The sequence below is a fragment of the Ptychodera flava genome, chromosome 15 (genome assembly GCF_041260155.1).
Source record: "Ptychodera flava strain L36383 chromosome 15, AS_Pfla_20210202, whole genome shotgun sequence".
NCBI classification, from domain to species: Eukaryota; Metazoa; Hemichordata; class Enteropneusta; family Ptychoderidae; genus Ptychodera; species Ptychodera flava.
Window position 1 is genome coordinate 6308406 of NC_091942.1, and position 15074 is coordinate 6323479.

Below are 15074 nucleotides of genomic sequence, written 5' to 3' on the forward strand. Positions count from 1 at the left end.
ACGTGCAATGTTTTGTTGGTTTCTGATTTCCACACTGGGGTTTTTGTTTTATTCGTCTTTATGTTAATTAACAATAATTTGAGGCTTCTTATCCGCGTAACGGTACTTGAAGAAGACGTTTGGAGCAAAGAATCAGGCCATAATATCTGGTAATCTCGGGGGTGCTGACAATAACTGGAATGGCTGAGTAGACTTCTGATTACGCAAAAGTTACCCGAAGTCAGAAGTTGACAGACAGATAGAGTGAGACCATGGAAGTACGAGAGGACTATTGCGAAATCTGTCCTCCGTAGGGATAACAGCGAAGAGCAATAAGTGGTTCTAACGTCGACACACCGGCAAAATGTCGCGATTTGGTTTCGCTCATTGGCTGGGGTTGGCGATTTTAGCGGTAAGTTCATCATATCGTAGATTGTTTGACAATATTGCCGAACAAGATTACTCAGTCGCCATCTTTAAGATGAGTAAGGGCGATATTAGTTTGATTGTTCTATTGACGACAAGTAAATACAAACCTAACTACCACAGAAATTAAGTCTTATTCTCCGAGAAACTCTGATTCACGATAAGAGCACCAAATATTTTCTGAAGCAAACAACACTGAGAATATTTCAGGGAAAACAACACGAATTTTCACCTCTTGTGTAAGTCGAAGGCAAGGCCATATCTAGACAAATCGATACTTCGTGCCATTCCCAAATAAACGCCTTAAACTGTTTTCTCTTTTCTTTCAGCTTTTGCTGACGTACTCCGATGGAGTAGGTATGTATACTTGTGGATCCATCAAAATATCGGTGCATTTTATGTGCTGTTTCTGTTCGTTCTGTGATGACCTTACATTTTCAGATCTATTACAGGTTATTTCGTCATATTGCAATGCAACCCTCAGCCATATTCTATAAAAATGAAGTGATTTCGATCGATACTCTGTTTACGATGGTACAGTTAGAGGATGAACTTTGACTTACTTTAAAATTGGGGTTTTCAATACTTTGCTGTCTTTCTCGAGAATATAAAACAAATCATTTCAAAGGAGATTTCAATATCATGAATATGGCGTACTTTTGTTATCTGATAGACTCCACGCACAGTGATAAATTCCTGTACGAATACCTATGTGATATGCAGAGTATGGACCAAAGTTGATGACCGTCTTTCGGTCATCACACCATTGGTCAATTTATGTCAATAACATTTTTGAAATAAGCGATATCCAAGTACATGAACCACACAACCAACGAGAATAGACTTATCGTGTCTTTGCACATTTTAAAATTGCTGTAACTTTCCCTGCTGTGGCGGAAAATGTTACGTGTGTCCAGTATTTAAGAAATAGCTTCGTGACACTGTTTTGTCATCCTAAACTTCCAAACGACTTAGAGAATTTAAAACGCGTTACTGCCCTTACATCAATGTTTCAGCCGACTCTGATCTCTGTATGTCCTCTTCTTGTGAAGTTGCAGGGTATCATTTGCTTCCCATCTTTATTTTGTCACCTCAGGTCTTGACTTTTGCACCGACTCGGGCTTAACCACAGGCGTAACTTTCAAGACACGTCTGTTTACGGATGCAACTAACAGACTCACCCTGTTCCACACTATACCGTTCAGCTGCTACGGGCGAGTCGCGTCTTGGCGGTTCTACAGCACCAACGGGCAGCCCTTCAAAGCCGGTGTATGGAGATGGGTGAACGGGAACAACTACAAACTGATAGGAGAAAACTACGTGGCGGGCTCCAGCTCCGGAGATACTACAAGAGAAATCGCGAGCGCCGAGAGGGTGGCGTTCCAACCCGGTGACTATGTGGGTCTCCGATGGAGCAATTCTCCGTTTTCCTATGACAATTCTGATGACACGGTAGATGTGACGTATGCGGGCCACGGCGAATATTCTAGCACCTTAACACCAGGTGTCATATATACAATATCAAGTTCAGATTCCAAACATTATCCACTTAGGTTAACGTTTGAAACAGAAGGTTAGTATTGCAATGATATAGTTGTTCCAATTCACAGTTCGAGTCCATCTATCTCGATTGACATATAGTATTTAAGGGTCATATTCTTGTTTAGTCATATACATACTTTTCAGAACAGGTAAAGTGGGAGAAAAATTCCAATCTATCATGCAGTACATCAAAACAAAATAATTGCTTGTGAGACAATTATATGTAATTATGTGAGTTTACCGTGTCTCTGTTTATTTGAGACATTGTCGCCTTTGGCACAAAGTTTTTTACAACCTACTCTAGTATTTAACGAATCACTCTGAATGGTAGGCTAACCATAGATTTTACTGTGTTGAATCCTGTTAAAGGAAGCTACAGGCAAGACTGCAGGTTTTTCTAATTTTATATCACGATTGTTCCGTAACATGACGGGTTAAATGATGTTTCTGCTGTCAAACACAAAGACTATTATAACATTTTGACGGGGAACTATTTTTATCAGTGTTAAATGTATTTGTCTACATACAATAGTGGCTAACGTTTTCACAAAACAGGTGTTGGTGACTGACTGTAAACATTTTTGGACAGACTACGTTTTTTAATCATGAAGTCACGATTGATCTGACAAGATTGTTTTACAAATCGTCATGGTCTTTTTACTTCTAGACTTTACAATGGTATGTCCATCTGAGGAATGGGGTCCTGAGGTCAAGAGCAGGGCTAGTGGAGATTCAGCCAATTACATCATGATTCTCTCTAGTTTGCCGTTTGAATGTTACGGTCAGATCACAGGCTGGAAGTTCTACAGCGATACCACCAACAACTTCAAGGTTGGCGTGTACCGAAGTGTCGGCAACAGCCAGTACGAGCTTATCGGCGAAAACGAGATACTTGGCGACGACCACTCGACGATTGAAGCCAGTGAAGTTTCCATTGACGACGCGTATCGCATCCAGTTCCAACCGGGTGACGTGATCGGAATTCGATGGTACAGTGCGGGTTATGGTATTAAGTACGACTCCGGTACTACGGATTCAATCGGTATGGTGTACACGAGTCATTCCGATACCGAGTACAATACCGAAACAGTAGGGTCCATACTGACTGTCTCCAGTACCTTGGAACGAGCCTATGCGATACAGGCAGTGGTGTCGCCATTCGGTACGTAGAAAAGTGAAGTCCCAATTTTATTAACATTGTGTGTATCATTTCCCACCATGCCATATCTCATGATACAAGCAGCTACTTCTTGTTGTTTTTGTTCAGCAAAGTGTTCAGCAAAGTGCATCTTGGGATCAATTTCGTAAAAATGTACATAGATTGGAAAAAAACATCACGGTTGATGTATAAACTGTCTTTCTCTCGAGAAAGCGACTCCATTTTCCTGCATTTTGCTGAAATTTTGAGCCACCTCACTTGACAAAGTTGCCGATCTTGAAAATAATGCTCTGTTAGCCTTGTAACTTTTAACTGGTTATCCTTGTTCTGAGAGTTTTAATTACGAATAAGCAAAGGTCAGAAAGCTTGTAATTTGAGAATTACATAATTTTCTGTTTCACTTATAGAAAGAATCCTGCATTCGGCATGTATTGTACACATAGTATATTTTTTTCCCTTGGACATGATTCACTTGTATTAAAATATCTTTATTGCAGACTTTGAAGGCTGTTTCGATGAATACGCAGATGCCCGGGAATTGTCACTCCCAGCTGCTTTCTACGACAGTAATCAGTTGGTTCCAAGTCTGTGTATCTTCCTGTGTGCTGACATGTCATATAAGTGAGTAGCTCTACGTGCATTTCAATTGAGCCGTGAAGGGCGAATGAATTTGCTCTCGTTATGCTTTGATACCATACAGAACACTGAGTGCAAACAAAACTGAAGGAAAAATACAGATCAAAAATGCACCTGATAATGCTCGTTCAGATGCGATATGTTTACTACATTTCAAGTAAATCTAGCCCACAAATTGACGATACGTAAATCCAATGCATTTTGTTTGTTTTCAGGTATGCCGCCTTGCAACAAGGAAACCTCTGTTTTTGTGGAAACAGCCGAGGTTCGATGACCCTTGGTAACTCCCTTAACTGCGACACCCCCTGTACGGGAAACCCATACATAAGCTGCGGAGGAACACTGGCAAACATGGTGTTCAAGACTCCGAATACACTGTATGGCTATGACTTGTTGCCTACAGGTAAGTGAGAAATGTAACAAGATATCTGCCTAGAGCTTTTAGTTAAGCGCCCGGATGCTATATGTATTGATTTGTTGAGGTAAATGCAAATTAGATGACATCAGACCACCATTTAAGAATATGCAAAGTAGCTTGGAATCTTTCCAACATTTCCCTTCCGCTGCGTCGAGTAACTGAGAATTCGATTAATAATATAAATTCTGATGATTTTACAACCTATCACACTTTCATCAAACAGTGCTTTCAGCTCCAGTAATGCGTACATTGCTGAAAATTATTTCAGAAAATGTACTTTTTAAACAGATAGCTTTTACTTTAGCAAAAAATCAAAGATCGTTTACAATCTCGTAATTTTTACTATAAGACTGTAAGTCTTTCATGCCGTTTTGTTGGTATATTTCAAAGACGACTGTTTCTCCAAGCGTCATAGAAAATACCCATCAATGAAACGACGCACCTTTGTATAAAAAATCACTTTTTACACGCTTTAGCGGTGTTCTAAAACCGGTCGCTTAAAACTGTGTCGAAGGAAGTAATGATTTCAATTTTATGCATTATGTTTACACTTATCTTTATCATCTCTGTCTTTCCTGAAGGAAATCTGATAACGTTTGAAGAAAGCATGGTATCTGCCAACATATCGCGCGGTTTCGGTGTGAGGTACGCCTACGAATTCGGAGATGGGCTAGGCATATCAGGACTTACAGATAGTGAAGCATACCATACCTATAGGTAATGTCACGCTATGAGTAGAAAAGGGAGAGAGAGAGAGAGAGAGAGAGAGAGAGAGAGAGAGAGAGAGAGAGAGAGAGAGAGAGAGAGAGAGAGAGAGAGAGAGAGAGAGAGAGGGGGGGGAGAGAATCTTTATCATTGATCCATGAAGACCGAATCGGATATTCTTATCACAGTATCTTTAGTTTTCTTTTGCACCATTTTTTGAGTTGTGAATTGCGAAAATTATTTTTATTTAAGATAATGATGATGGTTGTGTTGGTTGTATTGGTGGTGATGGTGGTGGTGGTGGTGGTAGTGGACAGTGGTGGTACCTACTGCCTTTCCTCACTTCATAAGACGTATTGGCTTCAGTACCAGGCAGATCATGAATAAAAGCTACACAAGATTCAACATATACAAGCCCGAACTCAATATTCCAAACTTCAATTTTGCTCAATTCAGCTAAGCTTACAAAGCGTAACTTCTTTTTATTTCAATCTGTATTGCATTTTTTTGTTCACAGTAAACCCGGTGCCTACGCTATCACAGGCACTGCAACAGACCAGTGGATGAACTCGGACTATGAAATCAATACCATAGAGGTGTTCAGTAATATCTCTAGCGTGGAAGTGGTTTGTCCAATCGCTGTAGAGTATAACAAACGATTTGGTTGCGAGATTTACGTCTTCCAGGGTACAAATATGACGGCATTGGTCAATTTCTCCGATGGAACATTCGTTGAACTTGATGTTGCCGGTAAGCCTACTAGACGTTTGTCTGTTCAACAGAGTGTCACACAGTGGTTTACATTGAACAAACGATGAATCTTAACGATTTTAAGATAGACTATCTATATTTTTGAATTACAGAGTTTGACAAGAAAACCAACATATATCTATTCTAGACTCCCGTTCACATATGATTGGAATTAATTATGTAAATAAGTTGCCCCTCTTCGTAAAGATGAGGTTCCACTGTAAAATCATGTTTCATGAGCCCAGAAATCTAAATTCTTGATGATACATGATGTTCAAAAATGCACGCATCGGAATGATGGTTTGTTCTGCGAACTCTTCATGGATATTCACTCCCAGCAGTGAATCGTTGTACTGTAAAAGAAAACCAAAGATGGACTGCTTCGAACATAAACTAAAAGAGAAATGTCTGATGAAAACATGGGAAACTGCAACTCATATTTTACGTATATTTATTTATTTATTTATTTAATTGTTAATTTATTTATTATTTCCTATCAATTTATTCATTTATTTATTTATATACATTTTTGGGCTTTTTTATTTTTTTCTTATTCACTTATTAAAAAATATAACACCATTGGTCAAGTTAGAAACTTGTTTTATTGAGTACAAGTAACAATGTATTCCATGCTATTTGAATGACTATTTGCACTCAATATTGAGTCTGATGCTTAGAATGACCCATTTTCGAGGCTTCCAAATTATTTCTACAGTTCTTTTCTGATTTTAAGCTCATTTTAAAGCTCTTGTATAAAAAGAAAAACTTTAACATTAGTTTTTCGAAAATCCAAAATTTAATTTCCTCCCATATTACAGGAATGGCGGCCATTGTGAATTCCAAATATGTTGGGTAATTTGTTTCGCTAGTTCCAAACTTTACACGGTGATTCCTGATTTTTATTGTTGATTTGGTAAGAGAATGGTTGAAAGTTTCATTCAGGAATGTTTGAGCAAAATTTTAGGTCTTTCACTTCGAGGCGCATACTACATTAAGGTTCTGAAATCGACAGACTATAACTTTTGCCCAGACTATTCTCAATGAAACTTCCAAGCATCCTCTTCTAAAATCCAAAATGAGAAGATGAGGTGTCACCGTGCAAATTTTGGAATTAAAGAGACAAATCATTCCATATTTACAGATGTTTGAAATTCAAAATGGCCGGTATCTCTGCGCTAACTGTATGAGGGAACATATATTTTCGATTTTCAAAAAACTATGACGGTAACACTTCTTTTCTTATGCCAAGCTTTAAAAAAATTAGAAAAATCGGAGAGTTCGAATATCTGTCCTTAAGCACGTTCAACCTAACCACAACTTGACCCGCATTTGTATTGATTGTATTTGTATTACTCAAGACACTTTTAAAATATTCGCTCTCTTTATCAGATGCGGTGACGGTTTCATATGGATCGACTGACGAACCAGACTTGCTGTTGAGCAATCAGCCTACTGGGCAAGTATACTTGGCCGTCAACCAGCAATTCAAGGAGAGCGGTTATCTAGTAGGCTGGGAGTTGAATATCATTGCAACAGGACGAGTGTATCTACAGGTAAGCGACCAAAAGCAGAATTTCTTACGTTAATGTCTGGGAAGTAAATATATATGTATAATAATTTGCATAATTGCAAATTTCAAATTGCAGGAACTGTTTATGCCAAGATGGACGGTTTACCCGATAGGACGAAGCCCGTGATTATATGTGTTCCAGAGTAGCATAAGTCGTGCTGTGCGATACATTTGCATGTATACACAGAAATTAAAGTCAGGTTGTTCACATTGCTCTCTTCTTCTTTTGTTTTGTTTTGTTTGTTTTTGTTTTGTTTTGTTTGTTTGTTGTTGTTGTTTTTGTTTCAGATTTATCGTCCTTACTGTAGCGACTCCGAACAAAAGTTCTGCTACAGAGCGAACAGTTGCATTCCTCGGAACATGAAATGCAGTGCACAGAGCAACTACTGGGCCAAGAGCTGCGGTGGAACCGGGCGGTTTAGCTTCTCCACCAGAAAGTGCATCAAAAATTCAGACAATACCGTTGAAGACGATCCTATCTATAACTCGATGGAACACGATTACGAATTCGTCAGAGAGTACGACATAACCTTTGACCGCACCGGATTGCAGTTTTACACTTTGTCGGAAGACGAGAAATTTGCTGTTGAAGCCGGTGACGTGTTTGCCTGGTATAACAGCAACGAAGGCAAGATTGGCTACGTCGACAAAGCAGACTCAGAAGGGCCGGAGTTCAATCCGTCGACAACTGGATATTCCAACCGACACGTGAGCGGTTACGTCGCTCAAAAGTCTGGTGCAGGTGTATATAACTACAAACACACACTACGAGCTCACGTGGTCAGGCCATCAGTAATGCATCTGTACCACAACTTCACCTGGGGTGCCGATCGCCGTGACGTCACTGTCAATCTTACCAATCCCGTCAACGATGTGGCGACAGCTACAACTAGACTGAAAGTCCAAGTGTATGTAAAGGGATTAGAATTCGTCGCCCCTACTCTCGGTAAGACAAACATTATCTGAGGTTTTGGCTGGTTTTGTAGCCGTTTACTGAATAGTACGGCGAATCATCATATTTCTTACATTTTCATTCAAAATCCAGTTGTGTTAACACCATAACATATTTATTTATTTATTTTTAATGTGCACAATTTATTTTAAAGCAGCAACTTTTCACCTCACAGATTCAACCCTTGAGATAGGACGCGCCTCGGAAACAGATATTCAGATTTTCAAATATATCCAGTACTCTTCCTCTTGTGGGCTCATTTTGAAGCTCCTTAAGTAAGACAATTTTTCACAGGTTTAACGAAATCGAAAAAAAAAACAATGTTTTTTTCGCAGGTTTTCGTTCATGTCGAAAAATAAACATTTCTGCACAGAGTTAGCATAGGGATGGTGGCCATTTTGAATTCCAAATATCAGTCTATATTTAATTTGTTTCCCTAGCACAACGACCTCTTATTTTTATTGTTGGTAAAAGAATTGCTTAAAAAGATTCATTGCAGAAAGCTTGAGCAAAGAGTAAATTTTTCAGATTGAAGGCACACATTGCCATACATAATGTTAAACCTTGTATTACCCACACTTCCAGCAATGCACATGTCCTGATGTACGAGACTGCATTGTCGCGAGTAAATGGAACACGTTCTCAATGTACTCTCAGATTAATTTAATATGGTAGTTTTTCTGAGTTTAAAAATGAAATAACCTGATATATTTTCATGGCTATCATAACAGCTGTATCCACGGAGAGTGAGACGTTAACCGTGTTACCACACAAAGGTACCGAGGTCTGGTATCGTTGGTATTTCGGCAATGGTGACGACATGCTTACCCAGGATATGCAAATCAACTACACTTGGCCAGATGATGGTGTCTACAACATAACTCTGGTCGCCTACAATGATATCAGCTTTGATATATACGAGGTAAAAATTATATTATCGTCGAAAATCGTCACCAAATTGTTTAAAAGATTTGTTATTAGCAATAAATAAGTTGCAGTGTGTCTGCTTTTTTTTGTAAATTGTCCTTCACAACAAATGACAGGCAAAACATAAACACTGTGATGTCTAGGTATCTCATTTACCAAGACCATCTGACAGCACATCTTACGTTTTCGAATTATGACGCGAAGTGTCATGATTTTGACCTTCACTTTAGACAAATGACATTCTCTCCGATAATTAATTTTCTAAGTATTTTTGGCGTCATCTCTCTGCAGACTTGGGTCGTGGTTCAAGATCGCATCATGGACTTGGAGTGGAAAGATTCGTCTCCGAAGTCGGCGTGGGAAGAATATCCTATTACACCAAAAGTGTTGACTGATTCGTCTGATATCAACTGGGGCATGTCTCAAGGTAGGTTGTTACAGCGCACCGTTTCCCTTTTGAAAATAGATAGCGAGAGGTCACCGGGATAAAGAAACAGACTGGCGGCTCAGTCTACAAAGATCACACCCTTTTTTATTTATACATGGATGTTACACATTGTCAGGTGTTGTCCTTTTTCCTAGGTATTCGTAAACTTGGACCTCTTATATACGATGGTTATTTACAAGCAATTTAATGTAAACTCGTCACGTCATCCTCTGTATATGTGGACATCACGCGTGATCAGACCCTCTCACACCGGGTCCGAGAGTCTATGCGATTAGAAAGGTTCCGAGAACACACCATGAAATTACATTCCTTCATCTGTTTGCTGCATATCTACTACATAGTAATGTGTTTTTATGGAGTCAGCTACTTGATGTTTCAAAATCGCTTCAGTCTTGCTGTCACAGGTTTATAAACCAAGTTGACGTGATGTATGTACAATACAGAACAAGGCATTTTTGGTTTTATATAAGAGCGCCATGTGCTAATTGTGATAACCGTGTATTAAATCATAATTTTTTGGAAACGAATCGAAACAAGGGTTTCTGAGCAAATCTCACAGCACTGAAAACAAAAACAAATACCAAATGACCATCAAACGTTGTGATTATGCAGGTACAAACGTGACATTTGAAGTGGATATCGGAGATGGTATCGTGCCTACGTTTCTCATGCCTTTTGACGAAGCCGTAAACGTATCACAGCTGATAAATGGTACGGACCTAAGCGATCACCTAAGCATAGAACACAACGGTAAGTATCACCTTCGATTCCACATACCCCTGCTTCAGCAATTTTACAATTTAGTTTCACAAACTTTAATGCTCGAGTCTTATCAGTAACTTATATGTTCAACTTGTATGCTGGCTTTAGTGGAACCTGAAAGTAACTCTTTAACTTGGCTTGGCTCGTGAAGTCACCTTCCTTAACAACCATTTTGGTAAAAAATAGTTTCCAGAGTTAAGAAAGGGACTCTTTATTTGCACATAAAATGACATGTGTAAATTTACAAGTAAAACTTATCGTGAGTTCCTGGCAATGCTTAGTTGCATTACATCTTTTGCAGTTCTGGAATAACACAAGAAATAATTGTATATAGCCGCTGCGCACATTTTGCCGATAACGGTACTGTAAATCAAATGTGCATGATACGACGTTGCACGAATCTTCGATTTCTGCATACTAGTAACCATCTAATCAAATCTTCAGTTTGGTTTGAAGACGTTTGTTCGTCCTCTCTTTCCTAGGGTTGACGGCAGTGATAGTTTACACCTACCAAACCATCGGGTACTATGACATATACATCAACGCGTCTAACAGGGTGAGCTGGGCAGTGATAGAGGGAGTTGCAGTCGTCCAAATTGCCATCCACAACTTCGCCATAATCGCGCCCCCGCCGATAAAATTCGAGTATGAGGAGTACGTGCCTATGAGTGCTGATCAGGGAACAAACATTTCGTTCTCGGGTGAGTTTGCCGGTCACTCAATTGACGGGCCAGAAGACTTTCATATGGGCGAAGATCTCACGGGATGGATACGCTTAGGACCAGACAAATACGATGATCGTGGTTACTTCGACTTAGTTGTGTCGGCGTGGAATCTCGTCAGCGGCCCCTACGATTTCACCATGCAGGTGCGCGTTGAGTACGCTATTGAAGAGTTGACCATTTGGGCGTCAGATCCTTACATCACCCCAGACACCACCATCAAGATCTTCTTTGACATGTATCGCGGCTCGGCCATGACGATAACGATGGATTTCGACGATAATTCAGAAAACGTAGTTCACGACATCGATCAGATGAAGCGCGCCGATGGAGACTACGTCATGGAATATCACACTTTTGGTCGTGCCAGGGATTACAATGTCAGCATCCACGCCGAGAGCTGTGTCAGTAACGTGACCGAGTACTTTCTGGTGAAAGTACAAAACCCAGTCAAAGATATCAACGCAACAACGGACTCACCTGGCGTGATACCATTTATGCAGCCCGGTACAATCACCTTCACTTTCCACTACTACGGAAACACAAGCACGCCACCAACGGACGCTGGGGTTCATTACATCTATTCGGAAGGCGTCGAGGCATTTGAAGACTTCCCTGTAGAAGAGACAAACCCTATTATAATGGCAATGAGTCTGGTCGACTACGGTTCGTATACGACACTAGTCAATATTTCAAATCTGGTAAGCTGGCTGACGTTTGAAATCGAGATTGAAATGGAGCAGCCAGTCTTGGAGCTTGAGATTGTCTCGCCTAATCCTCACATCATAGTCGGAGAAACAACGAATCTGACCGTCACGATGATTTGGGGTTCAAGGGCTACTTACTCGTGGGACTTCAAAGACGGGACAACCATGGAAGTCGCAGAGGATGGTGAAACGACGTTCATACACAAGTATGACACTGAAGGTACTTACCCGGTCAGCGTTGTGACACAGAACTTACTCGGCGATGTCACGTTCGCGATGGACGACGACCCAGTTGAAGTCCAGTATCCGGTCAGGGACATGGTGTGGCAGGGCAGAATTCTGAACGCCTTGGTGGTTGCCAACACGCACATTGCAGTACCCTTTAACCTGTGGATGTCGAAGAATGTCCATTTCCCGACAAAAGCACAGTACGAGGTTGACTTCGGCGATGGAAACCCCACGACGGTTCGCAATCTGGTCAACACTGAAGGGGACTCTTCCAAAGACACGGACAATGAGTACCATATCAAGAGGATCGTTAACTACTATGACACCTGGGGAAACTACAACGTCACGATTCGTATCTGGAATTTGGTCAGCGAGGTCGTTCTCACCTGGAACATTTGGGTCTATGAGACAATAACAGACTTGGAAAAGGAAATCAAGTACAACACCGTCATTATGGACGGCGATCGATCAGACCCAGGTAACATAACATTTGATGAAGAAGCCCACGGTCCTACGGGCAACTATTTACCCCTTGAGGAAGCCATCGTCTTCGAAACTACCTTTGCTTCTGGCTCTGGTCTGACTTTCCTTTGGGATTTCGGGGATATCTACTACGACCCATCAACAGTGGCGCCAACAACAGAATTTTCGCCAACAGAGCAGGTTTCTACGTCCAACTGGACAGTTACGTCCAACTGGACAAATACGTCAAACTGGACATCGACAGAATCACCGCCAACGACAACAGTGGCTGCTACAACACTCCAGCCCACGACTGGTGGAACCTTGCTCCCGCTGTGTTCTGACGTTAATGCAAATGTCAGCGTCAACGCAAATGCCAGCGCCAACGCTACGACAACCGCGCCCGTTACGTCCGTGCCGTGTCGAACTGTCATTCCAACAGAACCAACGACAACTTTACCGCCGTGGGTCATCGCCACCACTGAACCTAGAACCATCTGGTGGTACTCGAGACGCGGGGAATATACTGTCACTGTCAATGTCTCTAATCCAGTCGACTGGGCCGTCCTGGAGCAGAAAATCCTCATACAGCAACAGGTGAAGGATGTCTCTATATGTGACTATGGTCCTCGACCGAAAAACACCACAATCACCTTCAGCCTGAACACAGGTAACGTTGGAACTGACGCATGCTACAGGGTGGATTTCCGAGATGTTAATTCGGAGTACAATCACATAGCATTCTGGGGCCATCAGCTGACTTGCCAAACGGCTTACCCGACCGATTTCACCAGTGACTACCTGAGGTTCTACAGTGTCAGTACAGTTTACCTAGAAGCGTTGAAACTGGCTGGGAAAGACCCAAACATCACTGTAACCAACGTTTTTCAGTCCATTAACCGTTTCGTCATCAAAGTTCACGCATTCAACATGGTATCGGATGTGAAACTTCTAATGCCAACCGCCGTGACCAAGGGGCTATGCTACTATCCCGAAGTCAACGTTAGAGACAGAAATCTGTGCGATAGAAATTACCCCCTCTGCGATGATGAAGGGAACCGCCAATACTACAAATCGAAAGATTTGTACGTGTATTCCAGGGTTAAGCTTAACTGCTCCTCCACACGGGTCGCCATGTACACTTGGAGAGTTTTCCAAATAAACGAAAACAGAAGGAACGATGAAGAGGAAATTTTCGACGTAGGGGATACAGAGTTGCAAGGCTTCACCATGCGTGAATTGGCCGTGAAGAAGGGCTCCTTGGACTACGGTCTCTACCGATTTGAACTAAATGTTTCAATGTACGGAGAGAGAGGAGTGGAAGCTTTCGATTCAACTATTCTACGAGTTGTAGCAACGCCGTTGTCGATAGCTATAGTGGGCGGGTCGCAGCGGCGAGTGCCCTGGGGATTAATGTTAGAGGTAGATGGGCTGTCTGAAACGTATGACCCGGATGTGGACCCATGGGACAAATCCGGGATGAGATTCGTTTGGCTATGCCGCAGAGATTATGAGGAATACGCAGTGTACGATGACGACTATCTAGAAATGCAGTCGCCGGGAACTACTGATGAGTCTGTGGTTCATGAAGCGAACGACTACGGAGGGTGTTTCGGTAGAGGTGGCTTTGACGCCAGTGGTCCTGGAAGTAAGTAATAAGTCAGAACTTGGTATTTGCAAATGTGTTTTGTTTGTTGGTTTGTTGGTTGGTTGGTTGGAAAACAAGTACTCACTTTTTAACTGTTAACATTACATCAAAAACAAATGATCCAGCCAAGCCCGAATGTAACAATAACTCTACAGAAGACGTGAAATTATCTATTAAGATGTGTTCTTGCAGGAAAAGAGATATCTTCTTGTGTCTTGTTTGGATAAGATTTCACGATGAAGATGTAATAACCTCCAAGACAACTTAAAAATGTCTGAATAAGTATTTGACTACACACAAAAAAAACCTTTGTCTGTCGACCATCTTTACATTTTTGGCACTTAACACCTCTTTCAGGTATTCATATATACAGTAGGTCCGTATTGAGTTGTAGAACGCGTCCTAATTCACAGTACTGTAATATGAAGTTATGAAATGTTTTGTTCGAAGGTATGTTGAATTACACAAGTGGAGCGATAAATATAGACACCTTCTACATGTACGAGGAGAAAGTATACGAATTAAAGTATATCGTATTCAAGGGAGATCGACAAGAAATCACACACCAGACCTTAGAAATCGCATTGGGTAATCCACCTCGTATGGTCATCTCGTAAGTAACCAATCTTAATCCTGTAGAGCTAAAACCTACGGTATAGCTCGATACATTTGTGTTCCTTCAGATCTTGATGAAAACACTGAATTGCGTACATAAATGAAATTTGCCTGTACAGTATTTGCATGCCTACTGGGAGTAAATGACGGGAATATCGTATACTATTTTCGATTGTGAGATCATACTGTCAACAGTCATTTATACCTTAGCGGTGAAAAGGCTAGTGCTTCAGATCATATGAAATCATGCAGTCGAAAGCAAGTGAAAACAAAAACAAAAACAAAAATCGTGTGTCTCCTTTAACCTAATTAACTGTTGTCAAGAATAAATCACGTACCTTCCCCAAAGATGTACACCGGGAAGTAAAAGATTCTAACCGTGCGCTATATACATACCATTTTCAGTCATTTCAGATCA

At 41.0% G+C, this 15074-nt stretch overlaps 1 protein-coding gene across 1 annotated transcript in view; it reads left to right on the top strand.

Moving 5' to 3' along the window:
* Positions 1 to 208: 208 nt before the first annotated feature.
* The window catches only part of LOC139151022 (polycystin-1-like), a 37204-nt gene continuing 22338 nt past the window's right edge, over positions 209 to 15074 (top strand). The window contains exons 1-15 of the mRNA XM_070723539.1: positions 209 to 391; positions 735 to 762; positions 1502 to 1978; positions 2615 to 3109; positions 3604 to 3727; positions 3958 to 4145; positions 4742 to 4877; positions 5383 to 5615; positions 7005 to 7168; positions 7474 to 8131; positions 8869 to 9059; positions 9356 to 9491; positions 10125 to 10262; positions 10757 to 14041; positions 14492 to 14654. Of these exons, the coding sequence (XP_070579640.1) occupies positions 344 to 391; positions 735 to 762; positions 1502 to 1978; positions 2615 to 3109; positions 3604 to 3727; positions 3958 to 4145; positions 4742 to 4877; positions 5383 to 5615; positions 7005 to 7168; positions 7474 to 8131; positions 8869 to 9059; positions 9356 to 9491; positions 10125 to 10262; positions 10757 to 14041; positions 14492 to 14654 (6464 nt within the window). The 5' untranslated portion in view covers positions 209 to 343. The remainder of the gene's footprint in view (positions 392 to 734; positions 763 to 1501; positions 1979 to 2614; positions 3110 to 3603; positions 3728 to 3957; positions 4146 to 4741; positions 4878 to 5382; positions 5616 to 7004; positions 7169 to 7473; positions 8132 to 8868; positions 9060 to 9355; positions 9492 to 10124; positions 10263 to 10756; positions 14042 to 14491; positions 14655 to 15074) is intronic.